Genomic DNA, 25,422 nt, shown 5'->3' on the forward strand with positions numbered 1-25,422 from the left:
ATTTGCATAATTACAGTCTCTCCTTCAGTGTATTCACCCTGCACTCCCTAGTCTAGATTTACTGGCCAGACTGTTATTACATCAAATTCCTTGATGCTGTATTCCTGAGGAATGATGGGACTAAGAATTAAAGAGAGGACTTAATGATCTTTGTCTTCTTTTCAAAGTCAGAAACTAAATCAGCAAAAAGCCTTTGAGATTGCTTTATTAGGTCAGTCAGTACCTGATTTTGCTGGGTTTCTGGCCACACGTGTGCCTTTGGGAAGCAGGAAGGGAAGAGAAGCCTGAATTGCAGTCAGAATTATGAAACAGGACTTTGTTAAAATTGATAGGTCTGTACAATGAACGCGCGGCAGCTGTTGGCATGGTAACTCCTACGTGGCAAAGTGCACGGAGCCTGCAGATGACTTTAGCAGCACTCCGTGTTAATTTGATAAATGGCTTTTTTAATAGTGGTTTGTGGGCTAATGGAAAGGTTGAAGCAAACCTTCATTAATGGAAGGGAGATGGAGATTTTGAAGCCACTGGGTGAAGCCAGAGAGTCCCAGCCAAGTCTCCAGTTTTGGCTCAGTGTCTCTTTTCACAGGAGATCTACCTGAAGCGTGGCAAACCAAAATACAGTAGGAACCTGCCTTAAGAGAAGGCATTGGTCCTGATTTCCAGGTTTAGGCAGGAGGAAGCTCAGGGTCTTTATTCAATACATTTACTTTGTATGAGAGGTTATCATAGGGCCACTGTAATACATTTACATTTTCTTCTCTTTCCTTAGTGGTAATGAGGCATGGGTTATGGTGTCTGAGAGGTCTGGCATTTTTAGCCCGTGTGGTTTGTTGTGTTTTGGTTATTTGGGTTCTGAGAGAGGTTGTTTGCTAATTTTTGTTTCTGGTTTGCTTGTTGACACAGGGTTTCAAGTAGCCCAGGCTGGCCTCATGCTCTATATATGGCTGAGGATGACCTTGAACCTCTGATCCTTGTGCTGCTAACTCCAGGGTGCTGGCGTCATAGACATGAGTCATCAGGCCTAGCTAATGTGGTGTGGGGATTAATGTAGAGCTTCTGCATCCTAGACAACACTCAATTAGCTGCTTCCTCTCCTGCCTTCAGCCATCTTTAATTGTGTGAGTGTACATAACCATAACATGCTATGTTGTCATGTGTGAGCATACATAACTATACCACGCTATGTTGCCATCACTACTGTCCACCTCAAGTAGCCTCTCCTCACCCCACATTGAAACTCTGCATTCCCTTAAACAGAAGTCCTACCCACACCTGCCCCTGGTAACCACATATGACAATTTGAAAGTACCCCATACAAATGAAGGTAGAAAATATCCTGTTGTGACTGATTTCTATAACCTAGCAATTTTACCTATATTATAGTAATGATATTAATTATTATTATTATTAATTATAGTTCATGTGCCTTAAAGCTTGATTCTATATGATGCTTAACCTACTGATTGTCAATGACATTTTGGTGGCTTCTTCCTTCTGCAGCTGTGAACAGTTCTCTATGTTAGCAATTCTTGGCCTTTCAGGTGTCACAAGGGTCACCTAAGACCATCATAAAGCATGATGTTTGTTAAAATTCACAGCAGTTGCAAAATTGCAGTTATGAAGTAGCAATGAAAATAATGTTATGGTTGAGGTCACCACAACACGAGGAACTGCATGAAAGGGTCACGGCATTAGGAAGGTTGAGGAGAGGGTTTACAAACATCTTCTTGAGCCCCCGTTTTAGCTCTTTAGGGTATGTTAGCTTCAAATGAAATGCTGGGTCAAATAATAATTGCCTATCTAATCTCTACTGCCCTCCATAGCAATTACACTGGTTCGCATTTTGAACGGTGCCCAAGGCTTCTGGTTTCTTCATAATTGTGAAGCAGATGAAATGGTCTTAAATGGAAGGCCTCGGAGACTTAAAAACCCTCAGAATGAGTTTTATCTAAAGCGAGCATGCTGTGGGCTGGCTTTAGATAAGCCGTCCTGGTTTAGCCTGGCGGGTAGGTCCTAGCACCCCCCCCCCCTTCCACACCTGAGGATGTTAAGTTGGCAGCCTATGTTTAGAACTTACAGTGTACCTGCTATGAACCTGAAACAACCTGTAGCCATTCATAGTGGATGGAACCAGCTCTGTCCTTATAAGGAAGTCACACTTACAAGTTCATATGGCTTCCTTCCAAAGACTTGCACAGTGGAATACATATTTAGTCATACAGGGGTCATCTAAATTCAAACGTTTAGATGGGGACAAGGCTTAGTGACTAAGACATGGTGTGAAAGCATGGCGGTGTATGCCTGTGACCCTAGGGTTGGAAGGTAGAGACAGGTAGACTCTGAGAATCCACTGCCAACTGGCCTAGCCAAAAGGCTAGCTGCAGATTTAGTGAGAAATACTGTCTCACAGAATAAAGGGAAGTGTTACAGAGAAAGATCAGAGCCCATGTGCATACTCACCCTCATCTGAGTGAGCATACGTGTATACACACACACACACACACACACACACACACACCAAAACATTTGGGTGCTGAATCTCCTCAGAGCTTGTTGTTGTTTGCCTTTCTAGCAAGTTCCCAGGAGACATTGCTGGTTCTCAGTCCACACGCTGAGAACTTTTAATGCTTTACACTAATGCTGAGAAAATGGGGAGCAATACATAAAGAGACCAAGTGACTTTCACCTTAGTCACTATGGGTGACAACTTGAACTTGAACATGGGTAGGTTTCCCAAAGCACCTGCTTTTTCTATCTCCTCTGAAACAGAAGAACAGTACTGGAGCATTCCTTTCTGCCATTCCAAGGGGAACGGGATTAACCTATCACAGTCAGCACAAAGGTGGCCGGGAAACCACTGCTCACAGCTTTCCCTACAACGGAGACGGTACCAACAAACCCCGCCATGAAGCTAAAGCAAAATGAGACTTGATCTAGGCTTTAGGCTGTCTGGGAGAGAAGTGGTTTGTAGCTTGGATTTGTAAGGGTTATGGCACTCCCAATTGTTCTAGGCCTAAAAAGATCTCAGCGGGAGTCTTTGTCCAGTTCTCAGCCAACCCTGGGTACTTAAAAAGTTTAAGACAGAAAACTTTACTAAAGAGGTTTGTTAGGTTGGTTTAATTGTACATTTTCATATTTTTTTCTTTTTAACTCGTTCCAAATATTCCATTACTTGGTACTAAGTATGATGACAGATATTAAAATGGTGCTCAATAAATACTCACTAAGAAAAGTAGGCATAGTACATGCCAAAGGCAGCTATGTCTAAATATGCAGAAACACTCAGCCCAAGGGCAGGAGGAATAATCAAGAGGGAAGGAGAGGTAACACCTGGGACTCACACAACACATTTGCTCTTGAAGTCATCTTTTCTGTGTCCTTAAAAACAAAATGCGCATTCACAGACATAATTAAAATAAATCTTAAAAAAATTGAAAATTTATAAATTGTAGTGGCTACTGTTCCTGTTCTGTTCCCAGGATGCTGACTACATGTCTTCCACAAGGAGGGAACTGAGGCCCAAGCAGGGTGTTTTGTGAATCAGGAGCCTCCTAACCTATAGCTGTGATTCTTCTGGCTTTAGAAACGACCCACCTTCATCTTTCAGATGTTTTTGCCAACCCACACGATGCCCATTCCTCGTTTCCACCAATGACAAATATTTAGTCTGTGACTGTTGTGTATACGGGGTGATTTCTCATCTCAATAACTGTTTATAACCAGTTTCAAAGCAAGGGCAGGATTAGGAGGTGTAGCCCAATAATGGTGTGCTCCTTTTAGCATACACAAGGCCCTGAGCTTGATCCTTAGCATGGGATCAGAATGAAAGGAGCAGGGCCAAGCAAGCAAGGTAAACCTTGGTGGTGGTAGTGATGGTAGTGGTGGTGGTGGAGGTGGTGAAGGTGGTGGTGAAGGAGGAGGTAGTGGTGGTGGTGATGGTGGTGGTGGTGGTGGAAGTGGTGGTGAAGGAGGAGGTGGTGGTGGTGGTGATGGTGGTGGTGGTGGTGAAGGAGGAGGTGGTGGTGATGGTGGTGATGGTGGTGGTGGTGATGGTGGTGATGGTGGTGGTGAAAGAGGTGGTGGTGGTGGTAGAGGTGGTGGTGAAGGAGGAGGTGGTGGTGGTAGAGGTGGTGGTGAAGGAGGAGGTGGTGGTGGTGATGGTGGTGGTGGTGATGGTGGTGATGGTGGTGGTGAAAGAGGTGGTGGTGGTGGTAGAGGTGGTGGTGAAGGAGGAGGTGGTGGTGGTGGTGGTGGTGGTGAAAGAGGTGGTGGTGGTGGTGGAGGTAGTGGTGGAGGTTTCTCTTTAATCACTTAGTAAGGCATGTGTAGAGTAAATATTACATGTAAATATTCACTATATTTATTAAATGTTATCTTAAATGCAAATTCAATTTAAGAAGACACGCTGCCATCAGCTGAGGAGGAGAGCTGGCTGCAGATAGATGCTGCAGACAAAGCAGACAGTCTGGAACACAGATACACCCTGTGCAGAGAAGGCTGGGCTTAGAATGAAAACTGGACATCCTTGGGCAGCTCCCCGATGCCATGGGTTTTCCGTATCACATTTGATTTTATAGGATAGGTAGTTTTAATGCTGGTGATCAGATGGAAGGCCTCACACAAGGTAAGCAAGGTTTCATTCATTGACCTACACCCATCTGTCCATGACAACAGCTTTTAAAGTCATGCACTAAAAGTTGCTATATAAATGGAAATCTGCAGTAGACTTCACAAGAGGGGCAGAATTTGATTTGTTAAATGTCATGAATACAGAAGCATAAAAGTGGTTAATGTTTCTGCAAATGGGTTGGGTGGGATCCAGGCTCGTGACCTTCTCTGGTATGACTCTGTCTCATGTAGCTTGGCTACAGGGCTTTGCTATAGTGTTGGATTGAGCAGAGAGGGTCCTTAGTAGGTATGTTCAGGAGCTCTGTTAAGAGAAGGAAATGGTATAGTTTGGGGTAGGCTGAACTTTCCTGATGGAGCAGGAAGATTTTCTATAGTCAGGCCTTTGTAAGAGCCCCCTTCTTCCTTAACATTAAAAGCCTGCCGCAGAAGGTGTCCTAAGACACCGTGGACTCAGTGTTCTCCACTGGTTCTAGATGCTTAGGTCAGAATCTTAGAGATGAAGGATGTGAAAACCATTCCCGAGTTACATCAGAATACTAATGTCCTTTGGAGGTTTTTAGGTCACTACCTTAGGAAGGGAAGCTGTTTTGCTATTCATTGGAGATGGGAGGAGGAACATAAACCAAAATTCTGCTTACGTGGGTGTTTGCTTGAGGCCAAGGGACTGGGAGAGGCACTGAGGGTGTGCTTCCTTTATGGTAAAAGCCCTACTAACCTCTGTTTAAGAATATCCTGTAGGTAGGTGCAGGAAGGCATGATTCATTTTGTGCTGCCTTCCTCTTGGTTCAGCAGAGCCCAGCGAGTCAGATTGGTAGAGGCAAGCTGTCTGGCCTAGCCACCCTTTCTGTCAGTCCACAGCAAAACCGTGGTCTGGGTACTGATGGCACCAGGCTGGTGCCCAAGAATGAGTTCTACCCGCCAGTTTCTCTGTATTTCCAAGGTGTACAGAACCCCATCCACTGGTCTATCCCATCCACTGGGCTATGCAGTCTCCTGCAAGTTAGCATTGCATCCACCCGTAGCTGTCCACACATGAACATTCCAGTGGAAACACCGGTGTATAAGGGTCCTGAAAGCTTCCCCCTGCACATCATTTAAATCCGATAAAGATAATCTCCCTGAAGAGAAACTGATTATTCCTTGCTAGGGGGCAACTTGCTTTAAAATGGCTGCTATCTGGGATGTCTGAGACCTGAGGCATGGTCAAGACAAGAAGTGATCCTGTTCTGGGATAGTTCCTCCAGGTACCAGGTACCGGGGCTCCCCCCCCCCCCCCCCCGCTAGAGAGAGCGGTCTCCTGCCTGGGGTGGATTTGGGTGAATCTTTGTCGTCCACCATTAGGGAACCAACTTCTTCCTATGGGGAGCAGCTGGGGAAGCAAGAGCCATCCATGCCTTTCCCTTCGGTTTCCAGTGCAGGTGCGTCCCGGCTTCCTGGAGTGTGAGGGCTGAGTGCAGAGTGATGAATGGGTTCAGGAAGGAGTGGCTGCATCACCTGCCTTGGGGATGAGCACCCATGTGACTTCGTGGTTGTGCAAGAATTGGGTAACATTTGGCCAGGGTGGAGAGGTCTTGGCAAAGGCGGTTTCACTCCTAACAGATTCCTATCTCGGGGGCGGGGGAGGGGGGCTCCTATTTGGGACTTAGACCAAATTTTGTAAGAAGAGTATAGACTGAAAGTATGATGTGGTCCAAACTGGTTTCCCATATATTCTTGACTGTTCCTTCTACCAGAACAATGTATCTAACACGTAGAATTCACTTTCCAATGGCTGGGAAACCTGGGGCTCTGCACTGCTCAGCCCCAACAGCAAGTGGTGTTCTCAGCCCTGCCTCTAGAGGGCAGCACACAGGTAATACCAATCACACAATACCCATGGCTAGGAGAAGAACTTTGAACTATGCTTCCCAAGCCAGATTTTTCTATGAATTCTTCCAGTGCCTAAACTTTGGGAGGGGAGTATAGACATTTCCTCCCTACATCTACATTTGGAGGACACTTAGCAACCCCTTCGAATTTGCTTCATAATAACCAAACCGTAGTTCCTCAGGACTCATGCAGATTGACTGATCCAGGCAACATGGGAATAATGCTAATGGCCAAAGTAGTGGAACAGATGGTAGGGAGTTCAAGTCATCTGTTAGAGAACTGGGGAGAGTGAGCAGGAGGCTTACACAGGTCTTGAAGAGTAAGAAAAGGCCATGATGGGAGATAAGATGGGGGAGGCTTCAGCTACTTACCAGCTTCCATGCTACCTCTCCAACACATGCACACACGTGCGCACTCGCGCACACACACACACACACACACACACACACACACACACGAGCACACACATACATGCACACACATGCATGCACACACACATGCACACACACATACATGCACACACATGCATGCACACACACATGCACACACACACACACATAAACACACACACACATGAGAGCGCACACACGCACACATGCATATTACAGCACCACCCCCAGCAAAACATCACAGGCAGCCAATGCATTTGGATATGGTACTTTTTTGTTCAGACCAGAAATGAGACATAAATGACAGAGGAAGTATGCAAGCTCTCTGGCCTCACCCAGACACTGATAATTCCTGCTCATCTCTCGAGAAGTCAGATGCCCTGGTTGGATAGGGTGGGTCATGACACCCTAGCTTCAGATCAGCAGATGGCAGCTTGTTGCTTTGACTCTTTCTGTTATAGACCACAGAAATCCTGGTGAGGACAGGGCCCACTTCACCTTCTGTAAAGGCACAAGGTCATGTCACACTTGACATGAGAGCAGCCCTTCACACAGGCACCACATAGCAGGCAGGACAGATGGAGTCACGGGGTTGAGAGAGGAACAGTGATTTGATGCTGAAGTCCTTTGCTGGGGACAGCTGTCTGCCCGCCTTCCAGGAAGCACTTCTTTCCCAAACCCTGTCTCATTCCTGTCCCCTCCCCTTTTGGTTCATAAAAAAAGTTGTTTTCTTCCAAGTAAGCAATTCCAAAATATATGAAATAAATGTTAGTCCTAATGAGCCTCTGGGAAAGTGCTCACCTTTGAACTCGGCCAAGGATTATGGAGGAAAGAAAAAGTCGTAGGAACTTGACAGAGTGTTAGAGCTTCCTGGGTTTTTAAGCTGGGTTATGTATTACGTTTCTTTTCCTTAATAAGGACCGTTCCAGAACTCTGTCCTGGATAATTGGGCCATGTCCGAAAGTACAGACCTAGGATTGGTTACTGACCCTAGTTTAGGGATTATTATCTGGGTGCTAGGCAACAATAGGGTAGGAGGTCCTGTTTCTAGAATGTTCTTTCTTTCCAAGGACTCAGAACTTTTTTTGATGGTCCCTGTGGGGAGTCTGAGACAGGGAGACCTAGGAAGGGACAAGAGGATGTTTATAGGAGGCAGACAGCTAAGAAGGAATAACACCACGGAACTGTCCCACTGAGACAAGCTTATTTTCACGGAGACACTGGCTCTTCAAATAACAAAACTTGTTTTCTGAAAGACAGGCTCTCCGACTGGGCTGCCTCTGCCTGCATTTCCCCAGCCACCTACCCTGGGTACTAAGTTTACTTCCAGCCATTGGCACAAAGCATCCCTGGGATGACTTGAAGTTGACTAAGGAGGTGTAACAACAGCTCTAGCAAATCCTGATTGAGGTCTGCAAATGTGTATGCCCTGTCGCGGTAATTGTCCTTTTCCTTCTCTATAAACTCTTCCTCCGTGCTTTTATCAATAAGCTCTGTGTCTCATCCCTACCATGCTAGAGGCCTGAGCATCTTCCGTGTGGGCCCCTCCTAGGGACCGAGATCTAGAAACACAGGGGGCATTTGCTGAGCTGAAGTTACCACTTCATGGTATGGGCTGTTTTTGTTTTTGTTTTTGTTTTTTTAATTTTTCTTTTTATAGTCCTTGCATGCCAGGTAAGGCCTGCACAGATTTCTTTTCTGGATGGCTAATCCCCGTGCATGCCAGCATGTCTCCTGCCCGGCACCTGGTCAGTATACTCCAGCCTGGAAATCGAGTCATCCCACTAAGGACAGTGTCTCTGGTGGTTTAAAAGTGGTGCTGGAGGGCTCTCTAGAATTGGCAGCGTAGCTGTGACCTCAGGAATCTCGGTGCTGGCAAGGCTAGGCCTTTGCACTAATGTGGGCTCAGTGCCCACGAGGATTATCTCCTCTTGTAATGGTCGCACAATCATCTCATTGTTGAAGCAATAGGACCGCAGAAGCAGAAGAAATCCCACAATAGGGCTGCCCGTGGCTCAGCGAGCTGCTCCCGGCTGAGGGCACCTTGGGACACCTCGGGTTCAATCCCAACCGGCACCCTAAAGGTCAGCTGACTCATAAGGTGTGGGCTTACGTAGGAGACCACACCTACAACTTGAGCCTTCCCAGGCCTGACAGTGCCCTGGGTGCTGGCTGACTCCTCCTGCTTATTGTTTGAAACTCAAACGACAAAACCCTCCAGCAAACCTCCTCCCTTTCCACTCTGAGTTATGTGCCCCTGTTTGTCCCCATTACTGCTGACTTCTGCAATAGCAGCTGTGTCTCCAACACTTGAATGTTTGGTAGGCATCAGACACAGCTCTGAGCAGGTTTCTTCCTCGCAAGTGCTCCATGGAGCAGAAGCCTGTAAAGAAAACTAAAGTAAGTTGTCCTAGGTCAGAGCAAGCAATGCCTAGACCCTCAGGCCCAGGATGCCCAGATGTCTGCTTGTCTGGCCCCTAGTAAGTGCGTAGGACTTGTAGACAGACATTCAGTAGATGAAAGCTTATGGCTCACAAATACCTAGTGGGATTTAAATTCCAAAGGGCCGTGCAGCTTACAAACTCACAGAAATGCACAGGAACACTGGTTTTTATTTTTAGCAAAGTAAGGATGATGCTTATCTGCTGTTAATTTTTTAATTCCCCTGAGAGAGAGAGAGTCCACCAAGTCCATTCTCGGAAGGCAGGACGACCTGCGGGAGCCAGTTTTCTCCTCCCATCCTTTGGGTCCCAGGGATCAAACTCCTCAGGGCTTCAGACTGGCAGCCGGTGCCTTCATCTGCTGAGTGATACTTTATAACTGCAGTTGCTTTCAAAGCTTCTTTCTAGGTAGCATAGTCAGAGCTGTAAGATTTGGCTGGCCACCCTGGGGCAAAGGGCAGTTTCTTTGTCAGGATAATGGTGGCCATTAGAAGCTGTTTCAATAAAGCTGAAGTTGCATCTGACAGTTTTAAAAATAATTAAAGAAAGAGAGCAGGGTACCTAAAGAGTATCCCTGGTGGTTCCAGAGAGTCCCTCGGCTTTCCACCCATCAACAGAGTTAGGAGTGTCCGAGACTTAGCTAAGTGACAGCTCAGGCAAGCCTCTAGGGTCACACAGCCCCCTTCACTCTCCCCATGCTGGTGGAAGCCTCTAAGGCTGCAGGGTCTAAGTGGGTCTTGGCAGCCTTTCTCTGTGGCTTTCCACACAGCAGAGTTAGGTTAGAGGTCCTGCCTGAAGGTTACACAAATGGCCAGCTGCTGGGTTGCCACCTTCTCTTCCTGGTGGTCAAGGAAGAGACGTTTACAGGCCTAGAAATCTGCCCTTGCTTTAGTATCTCTGGAAGGAGGTCCTGGGTGCCCCGGCTGTTTGGCCAGAGGACAGATGGAGCACTGAGCCTTTTCACCAGGATCTCATGGGACAAGTGCTCTGACACCTGTCACCTTAATAGATGCACAGAAAAAAAATACCGACTTGTTTTCTTTTTGACTGCTGGGCTGGGTAATAATGTAAAAACGTCATTATCCCTAATAAACGTGATTTGCAGACATCGTTGACAACCCCAGTAGCAGAGACGTGCATTAGCAGGTAAACAGATAAGAGAACAGCCGCTCCACCGACTCCAGGCGTCGCACGTGTGTCCAGGTCTGGAATGAATTGAAGACTGGGGGTGGAGTGTGGATTTTCAAAGGAGAATCTGGGTGATGGAGAGTCTGTCTTAAGAGTTGGCCATCCCATAAATCTACTGATTTTAAGCTTGTCATGTAGTGGTACACGTTTGGTGTTTTTTCTTAAGGGGTAGAGGGATCCTTGTGAGATGTGTGGCTTGTCCTAGTTTCTAACCTCCATGTCACCTCACCAAAAGCGGTGGGGACCCTGGCCAAGCCCTAGCATCTTACCTGCCAAAATGTCTGAAGAGACAGCTACATCTCTGACATAAAGGCTGTGGGACTGCGCTGAGTGGTAGATGGTTCTGTTATGTCAAGGAGTTGGGATCCAGGCAGAAACTTCCCCAGGATCTTACAAAGGGGATGGGAAGAGAGTGGCTTCTGTCTGGGCCTGTCCCCAAGATCCCCAAGATAGGGAGTAACTAAGAGGCCAGTACCTCTTAGCTAAGTAGCAGAATCAAGTCCCAGTGCTCAGGCTAGGGCTGGGGAGGAAGCATCCACATGGACTGGGTGGGGTAGCCAACAGAGCCTCTGCAGGGTGGCAGGTTACGCTGGACCCTAAAGCTTGCAAGGTCAGAAGGGAAACAGTGAAGGGGCTTGGGAGACAGGGCACTAGGCTCCTGAGATGCTCTCTGAGGTCTGATGGCAGGTACATTGTTCCATGATATAGAGGTGTGAGGGGCAAAGAGACGTGTGTGTAACATGTCTGACGTGCTCTTCAGCAAGAATGCCTTGCCACGGTCTCTGTGGACACAGCCTGAATCCAGCCCACAGTGGCCCGGCTACTACTGCCGTATTTGAAGCTTTTAACAAAGGCATTCATTTCTCTTGCCTTTAGCGTCAATGGAAAGATTCTCATATGTGCTGCACAGTGTGGCCACAGCATGGGTCAAGCCGGCTGTTTTGCTGCCTACCACCCAGTCTCTGATTGCTTACAGGGCAGTGTGCATACATAATCACCCAACTCTGCCTTGATGTGTGTGCACCCTGCTGACTCCTCTTCCCTTTCTGACTGTCTCTTCTTACACTCTGGTGACTGGGGAGCAAGCCAGCCCCGCCCCCCCCAAGAACTTCTCTGCAGGCTCCCTGATGTCAGAGATCTCCACTCGCCACTCTAGAGCTGAGAGGCCAAGCATCTAAGGAGGGGATCTCGTCTGTGGAATGAGCTCAGGGAGTTAGCTCTTGTAGGGACAGCCTGACTTCCCAGGTTGCTCAGGGTTACCATCTGAGGTGAAGCCTTCGGCATTTCCCGGGGCTTTGGATGACTTCTTTGCAGAGGAATGGACCAAAGCCTCCTAAATATGCGCAGATACTCAATTCTCACAGGATCATGAAGGGACAAATTTGGGAGAAAACAAGAGCCTGCACTGTGACCATGAATCAGACCCAGAAAGCCAGACACGTGACCATGTAAACAGGCCACACTTCAGAGTTCTTGACAACAGACTCAGTAAGATCCGTCAGCTCCTTCCTTTCCTTTTCCAATTTTCTCTCCTTAAAAGCAGGGTCTCTAGTTGCCCAGGTTAGCCTTGGATCTGCCAGATAATTGAGGACAGCCTTGGAATCCTGATCATCCTGCTGACGATGTCTGGGCCGTGCTGGGCATCCGCTTCAGGGCTTCTGTACTAGGCGAGCCCTCTACCAGCCCAGCTACCTCCTGGCTCCTCTGAAGGAGGCAGGAAAACAGATCCTTCGTGTTTCTAAACAGCACACACGGGCACATCTCAGGCACTGAATCAGATCAGAAGAGCAGATCCGGAGGTGTTTCACCTTAGCTTTCACCAATCACCAGTCCTGATGAAAGGACCAGTCACTTCATGTTTTGTTTTAAAATTAGAGTGTCTGAAGTAGAGAAAAGATTGACCCTTCTAATTATGATTTTTTTTTTTTTTTTTTGAGAAGTTGCCCTCACCCGCCATCCATCCATTTGGGACACCTTTCTCCTCCTCTCCTCTTCATTTCCTACATCCTAATGTGTAACCTTTTTAGGGACTTTCTGCCCCCTTCTTCCTGCATATACCCAGTGCTGGCCACAGAGGCAGCCGGCTCTGTTTTCTCATGACACAGTGATTATTTTTGGCACGGTGCATATTTTCTCTAATGTTATTATTGCCCTCCTCCACCCTTCTGGGTGCCTTTTGAGGAGCACTCAGGTTTTGGCAATGGCACATCAAATCAGAGGGTTAATTTTAGTTCAGTGGTGAAGACGAGGCAGGGAGGGGGTGTCTTCTCCCTTTGCCCTACTGCAGCACCCTACACCCACCCTAAAAGAGGTTCTCCATGCCTGCTCATGAAAGCTTGCTTCCTTTCACTGGCTCTGTGCTAGCCATTCATCCACTGCTAGGCCTGGGGTTGAGGGTACTGCTATCCAGAGGTGATGTTGGGGGCTGCACCTCAGGGCTGGCATCTTAATGACTTGACTTGGCGGGCTTAGAACAGCCTCATTCAGACTGAGTTCACTCCCTGTGCAGTTGGCCGGCTCAGCCTCTGCCCATAGAGTTCTCTTGTTCAAGCTGCGGGAGGAAATGGAGATTTCCAAGTGGGAAGCGGCCTTCCCCATGCTGTTAACTCTTCCCTGCAGGGAAGAGGAGTTAACAGAGTGCAAAAGAAAACCCAAGCCCCAGCTGCAGGTCCCTGGGAGAGGGGAGGGAGTGTGGCTGGGGGCTGAGGCTGGAGCCAGCACAGCTGGGATCACTTTCTCTTTCCTGGGGAGGTGGGGGGGGGGGAAGTAAAGGGCACATTTGAATGGCCCTACATCAATTAGCAGATATTTTCATAGTTTGTCCAGAGCCCAGGCCCTGTGAAGAACCGGCAGAAGTAGAAAGTGCTGTTTCTCCTCCACAGTCCTCAGAGCAGGAGGAACATAGCTCAGAAAAGCTGTTAAGATGGGACATTAGTAATGTGGGCAGAAGTGCTACAGGGAGCTGGGACCAGGGATGGCACTGGAGGAAAGGAGGCGTTGGTAGTCGGAAGGTGGTGACATCAAACACGCTTAGAGAAGTTTCATAAAGAAATGTACCAATGAATGTGATTCTTCCTGTCAGAGGCAAAGGTCTGATCCATTCATTACATTGTAAGTACCCTTGGCCAAACCCAGCATGGGATGGGCACATGCTCCCAAGGGTCCTGGAATTCTTTCTGTTGAAAGCTTGTGAGGTCACAGACCAGCAGCATCAACTAGAATGGTGCTAGAAATGTAGACTTTTATTTATGTCCTGGCCCAGACCTCCTAAACTTAAAGGTACACTGGAAAAGTCCCCTAGTGTTCTGTGGATGCAGTATAGGTGACGTCATAGGCTAATTCACAACCCAGTATTTATTCAAAGGGATGGATCGCATGCGTGTGTGCATGACACACTCGTGCACACTCGAGCATGCACACACACACACACACACACACACACACACACACACACCGTTAAGTGTCTCTGTACTAATAACTATTCCCGGGTAGAAACTTTATGCTCTAATCACGTGCTGGATTAGGATTCTTAGGGAGGATTTCAAACAGTGAGAACTTGGAGGAATTTATAGCACACAAGTCACTGAGGTGGTTTTTATGTCTTCCATTGGTACTGCTGGTACTTTAGTGGACTCTGAGGGAACCAAGGGCGGGGGCCTTCCCAGAAGAACATGTCTGCGTGGGGTGAAATGAAAGGAGAACACCATGGGGCTGACTGTGCAGTGTGGAATCTCTGCAGCAATGTGGAGAGGTCAGGACACGCAGGCCTTCCCAGAGGAAACGAACCCCTCTGGAGGTGAACAGGAGAGCGGTAGAGCAGAGATAGGCTAAGATGGTGAAGAAAGAACATTCTGGAAGGCAGCGGGGGAGTGAGTGACAGTGCCTAGAGCTAAATCTTTAGGGGCTGGTCAGCTGTTGTCCGCACCTCAGAGCCTTGCTTCATGGTCGGTATCCATTTCACACAGGGATCAGCCTTCTCTTCTTCTGCTGTGCAATCTTGTGGTTAGGTCTCTTCACTGAAAGAAATGCTGTAGGAACAGGCTGCCCATGTGCTGTGGTCTGAGCCAGACCACAGATTGTGTCGTTGGGCGCTTGTGGGATCCAAAAGAAGGTGGCTGAGAGGACACAGGAGCCCTAAGGAAAAGCCCTAGATCTTGTCTGGCAACGGAGCTTACACCCCGTCCAGGGAGAAAGAAATGCTCACCAGTGACGTCCAGTACACACGCCAACCACAGCACACAGTCCAGTACACACGCCAACCACAGCACACAGTCCCTGAGTTACTCTATCTCTGCTCAACCCCTTTGCTTCTTTCCTTCCTTCCTTCCTTCCTTCCTTCCTTCCTTCCTTCCTTCCTACCTTCCTCCCTCCCTCCTTTTTTCCCCTTTAAACTTCTTGTCTTTAGATGTTGATCTCCAAACAAAGGGAAACCTCCCCTTCCCTGGGGCAAGTTTACCCCTTGAAGCAATGGCCTAGAGTAAAAGGTGGCCAATCTTGTTGTCAGCCCCTCTCTGGCATTCTCTAGATCAAGACAATGTTTTCAGTGGATTCAGATTCAGTGTTCTTAAAGGGCTGTGCCCTCTCTGTGCCCCTTTCAGAGAAGTCTCCAGAGCTGCAAGAAGGGCCTGCTTATTGGAATTTGGGGAAGATTGCCCAATTTCAAACCAGTGTGGTACATGGGCTCCGTTGACATGGATGTGAGGCTGAGCATGCCACCCTCCATCTCTGGGGGCTGCTTAACATCTCTGGGGACCATGTGACTTAACACCATACTCCCTTCATGAGACCTGAGGATTAAGTCAGAGGCAGTGGGGACAAGTGATCCTTATTAAGTGGAAAGCACTTGCTAGTTACAGAAGCAACACTTGGGATTGCTGATACTCATCAACCCCTTAGCTAGAGTCTGAGTGGCAGGGTCAGGCAGTGAAGTACCTCGGAGGCCAGCAAAGAACAACACGTAGACAGATGCCCACTGCTGCTTGTTGGCTCTTCTTTACGGGTAAACTTCTCTAGACCTCGCTGTGTGAGGAGAGGGACGATGGAGAGAGAGAGAGCTCATAGGGAGGGAAGAGGGATTACTGACCTGCAAGATGGCCATCATCCCAGTACTGACTTAGAGCTGGAGGCAGCCTCTTCAGATGCTTCAAACTAGATCTAAGGAAAAGAGGATGCCTGAGAGAACGGATGCCTAGGGAGGGAAGCATGTGGAGCCTAGGCCCAGGGCAGAGCATCCGTGGTTGGTTTTCTTTCCTTCTGCCGACTCCCCTGCCTCAGGAGTGAGGCCACAGATACTGCTCACATCTGTTTACTCAGCTGTGAGGTGGCAGGGAGTTTGGATACCTGTCACTTTTGTTATGAGAAATAAACTACAGAGCAGTACACAGTATAAAGACATGCATGGTGACTTTGTTCACAATAGCTAAGCATTGGGAACCCTAACGCAGCGACAGGTATCGTCAAATGTATTGGGGTCTCTGTTCACACAGTACAGAGTCCTTGAAAATACCCCCGAGTAGTTCCATCCACTTTCCACAGATTCCTGTTTTCTAAGCCTCAGCTTTCCTCATCTCTAAAATGGAAATACTGCCAGCTGTTCCTTCTTGCCTGTGCTGTGAGATTTACTTACTTGTAAAGTGCCTTATAAGGTGCTGTGTGCGATTCAAGTGTATAGTAGTATTAATCACTGATACGTCAGTGTCTACCTATTGTCACGGGCCACTCAGACTGCTGAAACAATCACAGGCAGGGAAACTTTCAAACAGCAGACATCGATCCCTGTGTGTGCTTCAAGTCTAGGGCGCCAAGACCCAGGTTTGAGCCGGATGTTTCCTCAGGACCCACCTTTGGCTTCACACAGTGGGGCTGATGGAAGGTGCCTGGGCCTGTTTCATGAGGGTCCTCATCTTCCCCAGAGGGCTCCACCCTCGTGTTGGAGGCGAGGATTTTATCATTAACTTTGGAGACATAAAATTGAGACCAGAGCCTTCGCTAGAATGAGGCTAGCCCAAGGACAGTTTGCCATAGCTACCCCCAGTGCATGCTTAACTTTCCCAGCAGGACGGGGACTTTACATGTTCTCAGGTAATGGGAGGGTCTGGGTATCTGGGTCCCCAGATGGGCTGCTCTGTAATTGAATCTGTGGCTGTTGCCTGGGGCAGGAGGCCCTTCTGATAAGCATCTCCAGTCGGCCCCGTGCAGAATTGACCATTAAAGGGGCAAGTGGGGTGAGCCCCCCAGACATTACTGTCAGCTCTGAATGTAGTCCAGGCCTGCTGCTCAGGGGGCACTGACCCTCAGAGAGGGTCAGGCAGCTGGGAGCTAAACTCCCCATGAAGGGAGGCTGGGCTGAAAGACCATTGTCAGGACTTCTCCTTGAGATGGGGCACCAGAGCCTCGCCCCCACTTCAGCCAGTGCTACTCCTTTGATGGTTTTCCCTTCTGGAACAAAGCCCACCCTCCTTATAAAGTATGCTTGTCTAAGCACACTGCTGTCCCTTCCCCTCCGTCAGCTCTCGGTTCTTCCTGCGTTCTTAACTCAGTATCTTCCATCTCGACTGATAGCTTTTTCTTCCCTTTGCTATAGATGACCCTGACTGACCACCAGACTAACCACTACTGTCTCTGGACAAGTGTCAGAATGCGCCCAGAAAGTGGGCCATAGACCATGTTCCCCCTAGCCTTTAGGATCACCCTCTGAGACATTCTTGTCAGTTGTCTTGTTCTTTTCAGTATCTCTAGCTGTGGCAAAAAGACTTACCAGTTGAGAGCACATTTTATTCTTTCTAAGAACTATGAGCTGTCCACATCCCGGTCTGGTGACTCAAAGGACGGATAACTTAGGGAACATACACAGTCAGGGGGTTGGAATGACGTCGACACTGTTAAATGTTGTAACCGGTATTCTTTAGTGGTTCCAACATTAACTCCTAAATCGCCTTTCAAAACATCAGATCAGTGGTCACCTCAGCAGAATAAGCCCTGCTTTTCCTGAGGTGACTCTTGTAAAGACCATCACCTTCTTGTGATAATTTGCAAATCTTTATGCTGTTATTTTTGGTCCCTCCCTATAATTATAGCATCTGGTAGACATAGACCCCACCAGCCCAAATAAATCGTATCCATTTAGCCTATGATAGTGACTTCAGATCTTCTCACCATGATGACTATAAGGGAAAGGGGATGTGTATGTCAGGTCTCAGAAGGACGTGTGGGCTTCCTGCTTTTTGTGATTTATAGTAACAGACCCCGATGTCCGTATCAACAAGAATGCAAGTGATTTTGATACAAGCTAAAATTAAAAAATGGCTGTTTTGCTAAAATGACATCAACAGCAATAATGCCAATGTAAACACGGGCCAGTGGAGTGACTGAGGAAGAGCCCTCTGCTCCAGAACATGCCTTTTCCTCCTGAACCTTTGAGAAAAGGGATGATTGTATTTCCAACACATCCTCAATTCCAGATCACATACATAATGCACATAAAATCAACCAAAGGGGCCTTTAAAATATGACAGCTTTGTCCAGGTGTGGTGGCACACAGGCCTTCAATGTTAAATTCCAGCACAGGGCAAAGTCAGGCAGATCTCTGAGCTTGAGGCTAGCCTGGCCTACAAAGCAAGTTCCAGGATGGCCAGAGCTGTTATACAGAAAAGCTCTGTCTCAGAAAGAAAAGAAGCACAGCTGTGTAACAGTGGGCTTAGCCCCAGGTTCATGAGAACTGTGGGGCAGGAGTTGTGACGTCCAGATACATCAAATCTAAGCCAATCCGAGCCAGGACACCAGGACCCATTTTTAAAGCTCTTGTAGTGAACAGCCAAGATCAAGAACCAGGCTTGGTTTGGGTTCTGCTCTGATGTCATTTGTGAAGCAATTAATTGCTAAGCTTGGGGTCCAGCAGCTCTTGATTCTCTCTGGGACCTGGAGTATTTTTCTTTTTTAAAAAATACTTACGTTTTTTATGTTGGATTTTATTTTGGATTGGATGTTTTGCTCGCTTCTCTGACTTGTGTCCACACAGCACCCACCAAAGAAGATATCAGGTCCTTTAGGACTGGAGTTACAGATGGTTGTGAGCTATCATGTGGGTGCTGGGAACTGAACCCAGGTCCTTTAAGAGAACAGTCTGTACTCTTAACCACTGAGCCATCGCTCCAACCTGAACCTGGTATTTCTCTCACCAGGTGTGGTCTGGCAGCTTCACAGTCTCACTGAAGAGCCCACCTTTTCCCCATTCTCATTTGACTCGTATTTCTTGCCTTCAGAGTGCCCAATGGTTTAGCGTACGTTTAGAATTTGTCAGGAATCAACAGACTGACCCAAGCTGTTTCGCGAGCCTCACCTGACCTTATACGGTAGCAGACATATGACTGAGATAACCGATGACTGTAGTCATTAGACGCTGAGTCTGGAGACATCTAGACTCTCCTTCAGGCTTGGACACTTGGAGACCAGAAATAGAGATCTGGGCCAAGAGGAGGTCAATATCAGGGATTCACTGTCACACATCATATGCTCTGGCCAAAGCTAGTTTTGCCTGGATGAGTTGTAGCATCTAAGTTCAGCACCTCATATTCTAGGGTTCTGTGTCCTTTGATTCAACTAAGTTAGATCTAAAATATTTGGAAAGAAATTATGCATGTGTTGAATATGTACTGCCTTTTTTCTTATTAACATAATAATACAGTATAAGAACTACTTAGCGTGCTCACGTTCCAGGACACACTGTAAGTAACCGAATGACTAAAAGTATGCAGTGGATGTGGGCAGGTTTCATGCAAACACTACCCCTTAAGGACTTGAGCATCTGAGGACTTTGTCTGTGAGGGGTCCTAAGCCAGCCATAGCTGGTAGAGGAACAGTGGTCCTGGGATTGATACTTCTGAACAGTCAGTTTTGTTTTGCCTTTAGTATGCTTCTTAGAAGTGCTTGTTTGCTTTACCTGGGATTAGACCTTTCAGAGTTCCTGTAAATGGGTGTGGAAGTGGTAGAAAAACTCCAGCCAATCAGAAGCTGCTCCCGCTCCCCACATCCCAACCTCTAGTTGCAATGTGGTAGGGAGGAGTGTGCAGTGTGGTAGGGAGGAGTGTGCAGTGTGACAGGGAGGAGTGTGCAGTGTGGTTGGGAGGAATATATAGTGCAGTAGGGAGGACTAGAGTATGGCAGGGAGGAGTGTTCAGTGTGGTGGGGAGGACTAGAGTGTGGCAGGGAAGAGTGTGCAGTGTAGTAGGGAGGAGTGTGCAATGTGGTAGAGAGGACTAGGGTGTGACAGGGAGGAGTGTGCAGTGTGGTGGGGAGGACTAGAGTGTGGCAGGAAGGACTGTGTAGTGTGGCAGGGAGGAGTCCACAGTGTAGTAGGGAGGAGTGTGCAATGTGGTAGAGAGGACTAGGGTGTGACAGGGAGGAGTATGCTGTGTAGTAGGAAGGAGTGTAAGGCTGCTTGATGCTAGACTTATCGGTCGAGCAATACCTCACTGTAAGTCAGCTCTACAGCAACAGGGGCTGTGTGGGTCCTGCTTTCCTGCTCCTCCCAGTCTGAACCCCAGTGCTGGTCTTACTCCTTGGGTCCCAGGACGTTCCTAAAGTTATTGGGTGCTGATCCAAAGACAGAGCTGTCCGAGCTCCAAGGGTTCCTTTGCACTGTCTTTCTAAGTCTCACCCTCCTCCCCTGCGCATAGTGTGGATTTGTAGGAAGAAATGACACTGGGTATGTCAGAATGGTTCAGTAGTTTCCTTGCTGCCCGGGGGAAAATTGGTGTGTTGGGACCCAGGGAAGCTCGGATTGAGACAAGTGATTTAGTCTCTGTAGCTCCTGTCTTAAAGGGTTACTGTGGAACTGAATTGCGATAACATATGTTCCTTTTAGAAAATGTCCTCCAAACCCCTAAGCCATTATGAGGGCAAAATTGTTATCATTCGCAATTAGCTGAATTCCGCCTCCCTGATCGCTGCCTAGCAGGTCTGTCTCTGTTCCTCTAGATAATGACATGAAGTGCAGGTGTCCCCCTACTGACTGCTTTCTTCTGGAGAGGGGGCCTGTAGACCTCATTCACTGTCTAGTGACCACAGGGCCCAGCTTTGGTGTGTGTAAGGACAGGAAGCTGGAACTGCATTTAGGTGGTGTGTTTCGAACACCACATATGATACAGGCCACCTCTTGGGAACTGGAAAGTCACCAAGAATGGGAAGAGAAACACTTAGGAGAGAAAAGGAATGTGGAATAATGAACTACCAAGCTCTCTTGGTTAAATATTTAAGGTGTGATATCTTTTTAAGAGACGACAATGGATTTTAATATGTAAATTTTAGGAAAAATTCAATAAGGATAAGCAAAATGTGTAGGACTCATCGGGAAGAAAAGTATTTCAAGAAATCAAATATATTGTCGGCTTAGGAAGATGCCCAAGTACAATATGCATAGCCAGTCACGATCAGCCTGTGTGCCATAGCCTGGTCCCCTTGGACAGCTGCTTAGAGAGCAAAGACAGGTGTCATGCCAGAGTCCAGATGCAGCTGATGCCTGGCTCAGAGCAGCAATGCTCAGGGTGGCCAGACAATGGGTCTTCAATCTGCCATAATAGTTTTGATTGCCAGAGAACCTTCTAGAAATTCTGCACTTGTCCCATTTTATCCTGATTAGTCATGGAGTCCTCTTCCTACTTACAGGTGCAGGAACCAGGGCCCAGAGCGAGATGGGCCGATAGCACTGTTATCTGTGCCTTCATGTTAATTATCCTTGTTCTTCAGGGTTGCTAATTAAATGATTTCAGTGTTACAGATTTTTGTCTATTTTTCCAACAGTCAACATTAGACATCTCTGGACTATGTCAAGACTAACTAGGAAATCTAATTAAAACCGAGCTAGTTCTAGAGTGAAACTTGGGGGAAAAGGTAGGTAAAAGGAAGGGAGTGTATAACTTTTTAAACCAGGGACCTGCCTTTGGTTCTCAGCCTTTCTTCTAAATATTGAAATGTTGAAACTGCTTTTTTCTTGCTAAGGAAGGGTACTGCCTCTTATGGATAAACAAAAGAAGACTGCCTGGGGGTAGGAGTTGGGGAAGGGTAATGTGTTATCCCCAGCTCTGCTACTAATTAGATAATTACACAGAACTTAACCTAATTGGGTCTCAGTTTCCAAGTCTCTGAAATGGGGACATTGGTTGCAAACAAGCAGCCTATTTGCTCCCTGACTGGAAACCCTCCAAGGACCTGTGAAGCTCCTGGCTGTCAGACCTTGAGAAAAAGGCATTGTACGTTCTGATCCTCAGTTTTCCTATCTGTAAATTGCACAACGTCCACCGAGCTGTGTCAGTAAGAAAGTATAATGGGGTGATATGGATTAGTTGCCGGTGCAGTGGCTGGAAACACGTTCTGTACTAGTGTTTATGAGGCTGAAGGAACGTGGCCAAACCCAGACCTCGAATGCCAAACAGAACCCCAACTTTAGTTGTTCCCCACAGCTCAGCCTTGGGGCTTGGCTTCTCCCGGGTAGGAGTCTTGACAAGGTGAGGGAGAGGCTTTGTCCTTGAAGGTGTTGTTTAATATGGAGCCTGTGATAACTGAGTCAAAGAAGCCTGGCTGCTCTGGATGTTTCATGTGCTGACTCTGCTGCTGTCAGGAAGTGTGAGCGCTGGTGCTGAGGGGTGGAATTCAGGATCTTTTACCTGAATCTCCTGACCCAGAGCTGTGGTATTTCAGTACAGCCGGTCCTGCTGTGAGCCCTTCACACATTCCAACAAAATCCAGGCACCAATACCTGCCCTTAAAAGTCTGGTAGAAGAAAAAAAAAAAAATTCTGGAAGAAGATGCAGATTCTCCCAAAGGGCATGTTCTAGGGGGTGAGATGGGACAGGTAGATAGAGAGGTAGAGAGGTGTGGGATTCCTGAGAGCTGAAAGTCAGGGACGTGGGAGGAAGAGACAGACAAGGAAAACAGGGGAGAGGGGACAAGAAAACCCAATTCCCTCTTTCAGGATTCCTCACAAGGTTCTCTCTGACTATCCATGGGGGAGGGGGGACTGGCTGACCTGCAAACAAGGTGTAATGTAATGCCAAAATGGGGCCTCTGCCTCAAATCTACTTGGGGGGTGTGGGGGGGTGAGAGGCGTGATAACATTCCAGGAATCCCCAAGTAGCGATGTCCAGATAAGAGGCTTAGAGCCAGAGAGAGGAAAGCAAGCCTACAGTGTGGCAATCTCAGAGAGTAAGGCAGCGGTAGCCTAGGTGAGCCAGCCTGGAGCTGATTGGACGACGGCCTTGAGAGTCACAAAGCACACTGGACATCTACAGAAGCAAATGCCAAATTAATTTCTTTATTAAACAAGCAATCTGTGTTATTTATAGAAACACAAGGAAACATAGATAATCACTTGGTAGACGGGAGGGTGAGCTCCCTAACCCCATTACTCTGTAACTTAACAGTCACTAATGGCTAAGTGCCTAGATTCTAGGGTTGCCCTGCCCGGGGCAGAGTTCACCTCTCCACGTACCAAATGGCAGCCACCGGTGAATTATTGAGCCTCCGTGGGCCTGTTTTTCCATCTGTGTATATCTACTCTCATGGTAAATTGTGAAATTTAAAGATGCCAACACTGTCCTGTCTAAAACAGTAGCTGAACTATATCAAACGCTGTGGATTGTGACACCATTGTAAAAGCGTTTACTTTTAAACTGTATTTCTAGCTGTTTCCCTGTATAACGTACAGGAAGTGTTATGTGTGACATTTTTTTTTTTTTTTGAGGACATGATTGCCCTGTGCTGCTGATAGGTTGTCTTTTCTCAGACAGATTGTTACTATTAAGGTAATGTTTATTTATAGTAGAATGTGACCATTGCTAAAGGTTTCACATAAACGGTCACATCAAGTCCCCACAATAACTGTAAACTGGGTACCGACGCGGAGAAACTGAGGTGCCTTCCTGGTAGAATCTTAGCGGTTAGCCGGCAGATTTTCTGACTTTTAAACTTGCCCGTGTGATTTGGACTTTGTAAGAAGACTGGGTTTCTTTAGGGTCTCTGGAAAGAGGCAGGTCTGGGTGTGAGTGTGTGCCCTCTCTCCCATCCTTCATCCCAACAAAGAAGATTCAGTCTGGCTCCTCAGACCGGCAAGGATGGTACCCACTGCCAGTTACCCTTGATTGTAAACTGAGGTGTGTCTGCCTCATGCTTTCTCAGGCTTTACTGACGTTTTCAGCCTCTAACTTGACATCTCTCTCAGATCTGAAACAGGGTCTTAGGTCCAGGGTTGGTCTTCATTTTTACTGAGCCCACCTTTGACAGCACCCTGCGTGCCACTGACAGTAGCTTCTCCGCCTTTCTCTTTCCACTGGTGCCCTTTGACCTCTATCCTCAAACTTTGTTCATTAGTTTAATTAAGTCTTTGCTAACCCTACCTACATGAAGCCCAGTTCTGGCCCCTGCAGGAATCTAGAAGAAAGCTATTTAAAAAGATACCAACACACAAAAGCAGAGCCAATACCAAAAGGTGGTTCTCCTGTAGCTCCACGGGTCTGAAGCTGATGGATTCAATGGGAGAATGGGCTTTACCATGAACGGGGGAAGATCGGGGCTCTACCTCCAGTGTGGTGGGATGACGGCGACGGTCCAGGACTAACCCCTCGTTTCTTCATTTAGGAGCAGCTCAGAGCTGAGGAAGGAGAAATCCAGAGATGCCGCAAGGTGCCGGCGCAGCAAGGAGACAGAGGTCTTCTATGAACTGGCTCATGAGTTACCCCTGCCTCACAGTGTGAGTTCCCACCTGGACAAAGCCTCCATCATGCGTCTAGCCATCAGCTTCCTGCGGACACACAAGCTCCTGTCCTCAGGTAAGGCCTGACGGGCCCTGCCCCAAGCTGGCGTCTCCCTAGGCCTCACTTCCAGACACATCTACAGATGTCCACCCACAGAAAGGTTGGCATGTGGCCTTTAGTGTTACATTTCTTTATTTGTGTGTGAGTGTATGCCTGTGGGTCAAAGGGTAGGGCTTGAACTTTGGTTGTTAGGCCTTAGTGCCTCTACCCACTGGACCATCTTACTGGCCCTGTTCCTCTCTGGCGATAGTCTTCTCATGAGTACACCCAGAGAAGAGAGCTGTAGCTGCTTCTGCTGAAAGCCTAGTTCTTCTACCTCTGACTGAGAGCCCTGCTGCACACTGTGTTGACTCTGTGGGAGGCCTTTTATCTTGTCTTCCAGCCACATCTCTAGGACATCAGAAATTGTGATCTCCCAGAACCTTGGTTTCCTTGCCTGTAAACTGGAATTAGCACAAAGGGGTGTGTGTGTGGGGGAGGCGCTAGAGGGATGAGTGGAGACATCGGCTCAGCTGCATTCATTCCTGCTGGGTGGGCAGCCCCGTAATGGGATAGCCTCGGGTATCGCTCATTCTCCGCCAGCCCTCGCATCTCTTTACCAACAGTCCATAAAAAAATGTGTTCTTTCCTTTCTCATTTCCTGTTAGCCCTCACCAGGAAGAGGCAGCGTGGGATTTCCAGTTTCAGATCCTATGTGTAATTTTGTCAAATTTATCAGCTCTGTAAGGAAACTGCGCAGCATGTAGCAGCCAGCCTGGTACCACAGCCTGGCAATGTCTGAGGGCATGGGCAAGAGGAAAAGAGATTCTGTGGCTCATTTTCGATTTTCCTAAGTGACTGTGGTACTCTGGAGACACGCCTTCTGCCATCCTGTAACAACATGCCTATTCTGGGAAAGTGCCCCTGCACAGAGAGGGTCCAGAGTGAGACGGGGAAGCCAGACTGGCCGGTGCTATTCTGGGCCACAGGAAGGATATATGGGAAAGACCTTTGGAAGAGAGAATGACTGCTTACCACAACCCCTCCCCCACCCCCAACCCGGAGGCTGAGCCTGTGCTGCAAGGCTGAGGCTGTCACAGAAATGAGCAGAGAGGGCAGAGG

The 25,422-nt window shown here is 47.8% G+C and overlaps 1 protein-coding gene across 1 annotated transcript in view; it reads left to right on the forward strand.

The window, feature by feature from the left end:
- EPAS1 (endothelial PAS domain protein 1) overlaps positions 1-25,422 on the forward strand; it is a 77,889-nt gene that overhangs the window by 17,188 nt on the left and 35,279 nt on the right. The window contains exon 2 of the mRNA XM_080914563.1: positions 24,146-24,336. Coding sequence (XP_080770689.1) covers positions 24,146-24,336 — 191 coding nt within the window. The remainder of the gene's footprint in view (positions 1-24,145; positions 24,337-25,422) is intronic.

The sequence above is a fragment of the Micromys minutus genome (genome assembly GCF_963924665.1).
Source record: "Micromys minutus genome assembly, chromosome: 3".
Classification (NCBI taxonomy): Eukaryota; Metazoa; Chordata; class Mammalia; order Rodentia; family Muridae; genus Micromys; species Micromys minutus.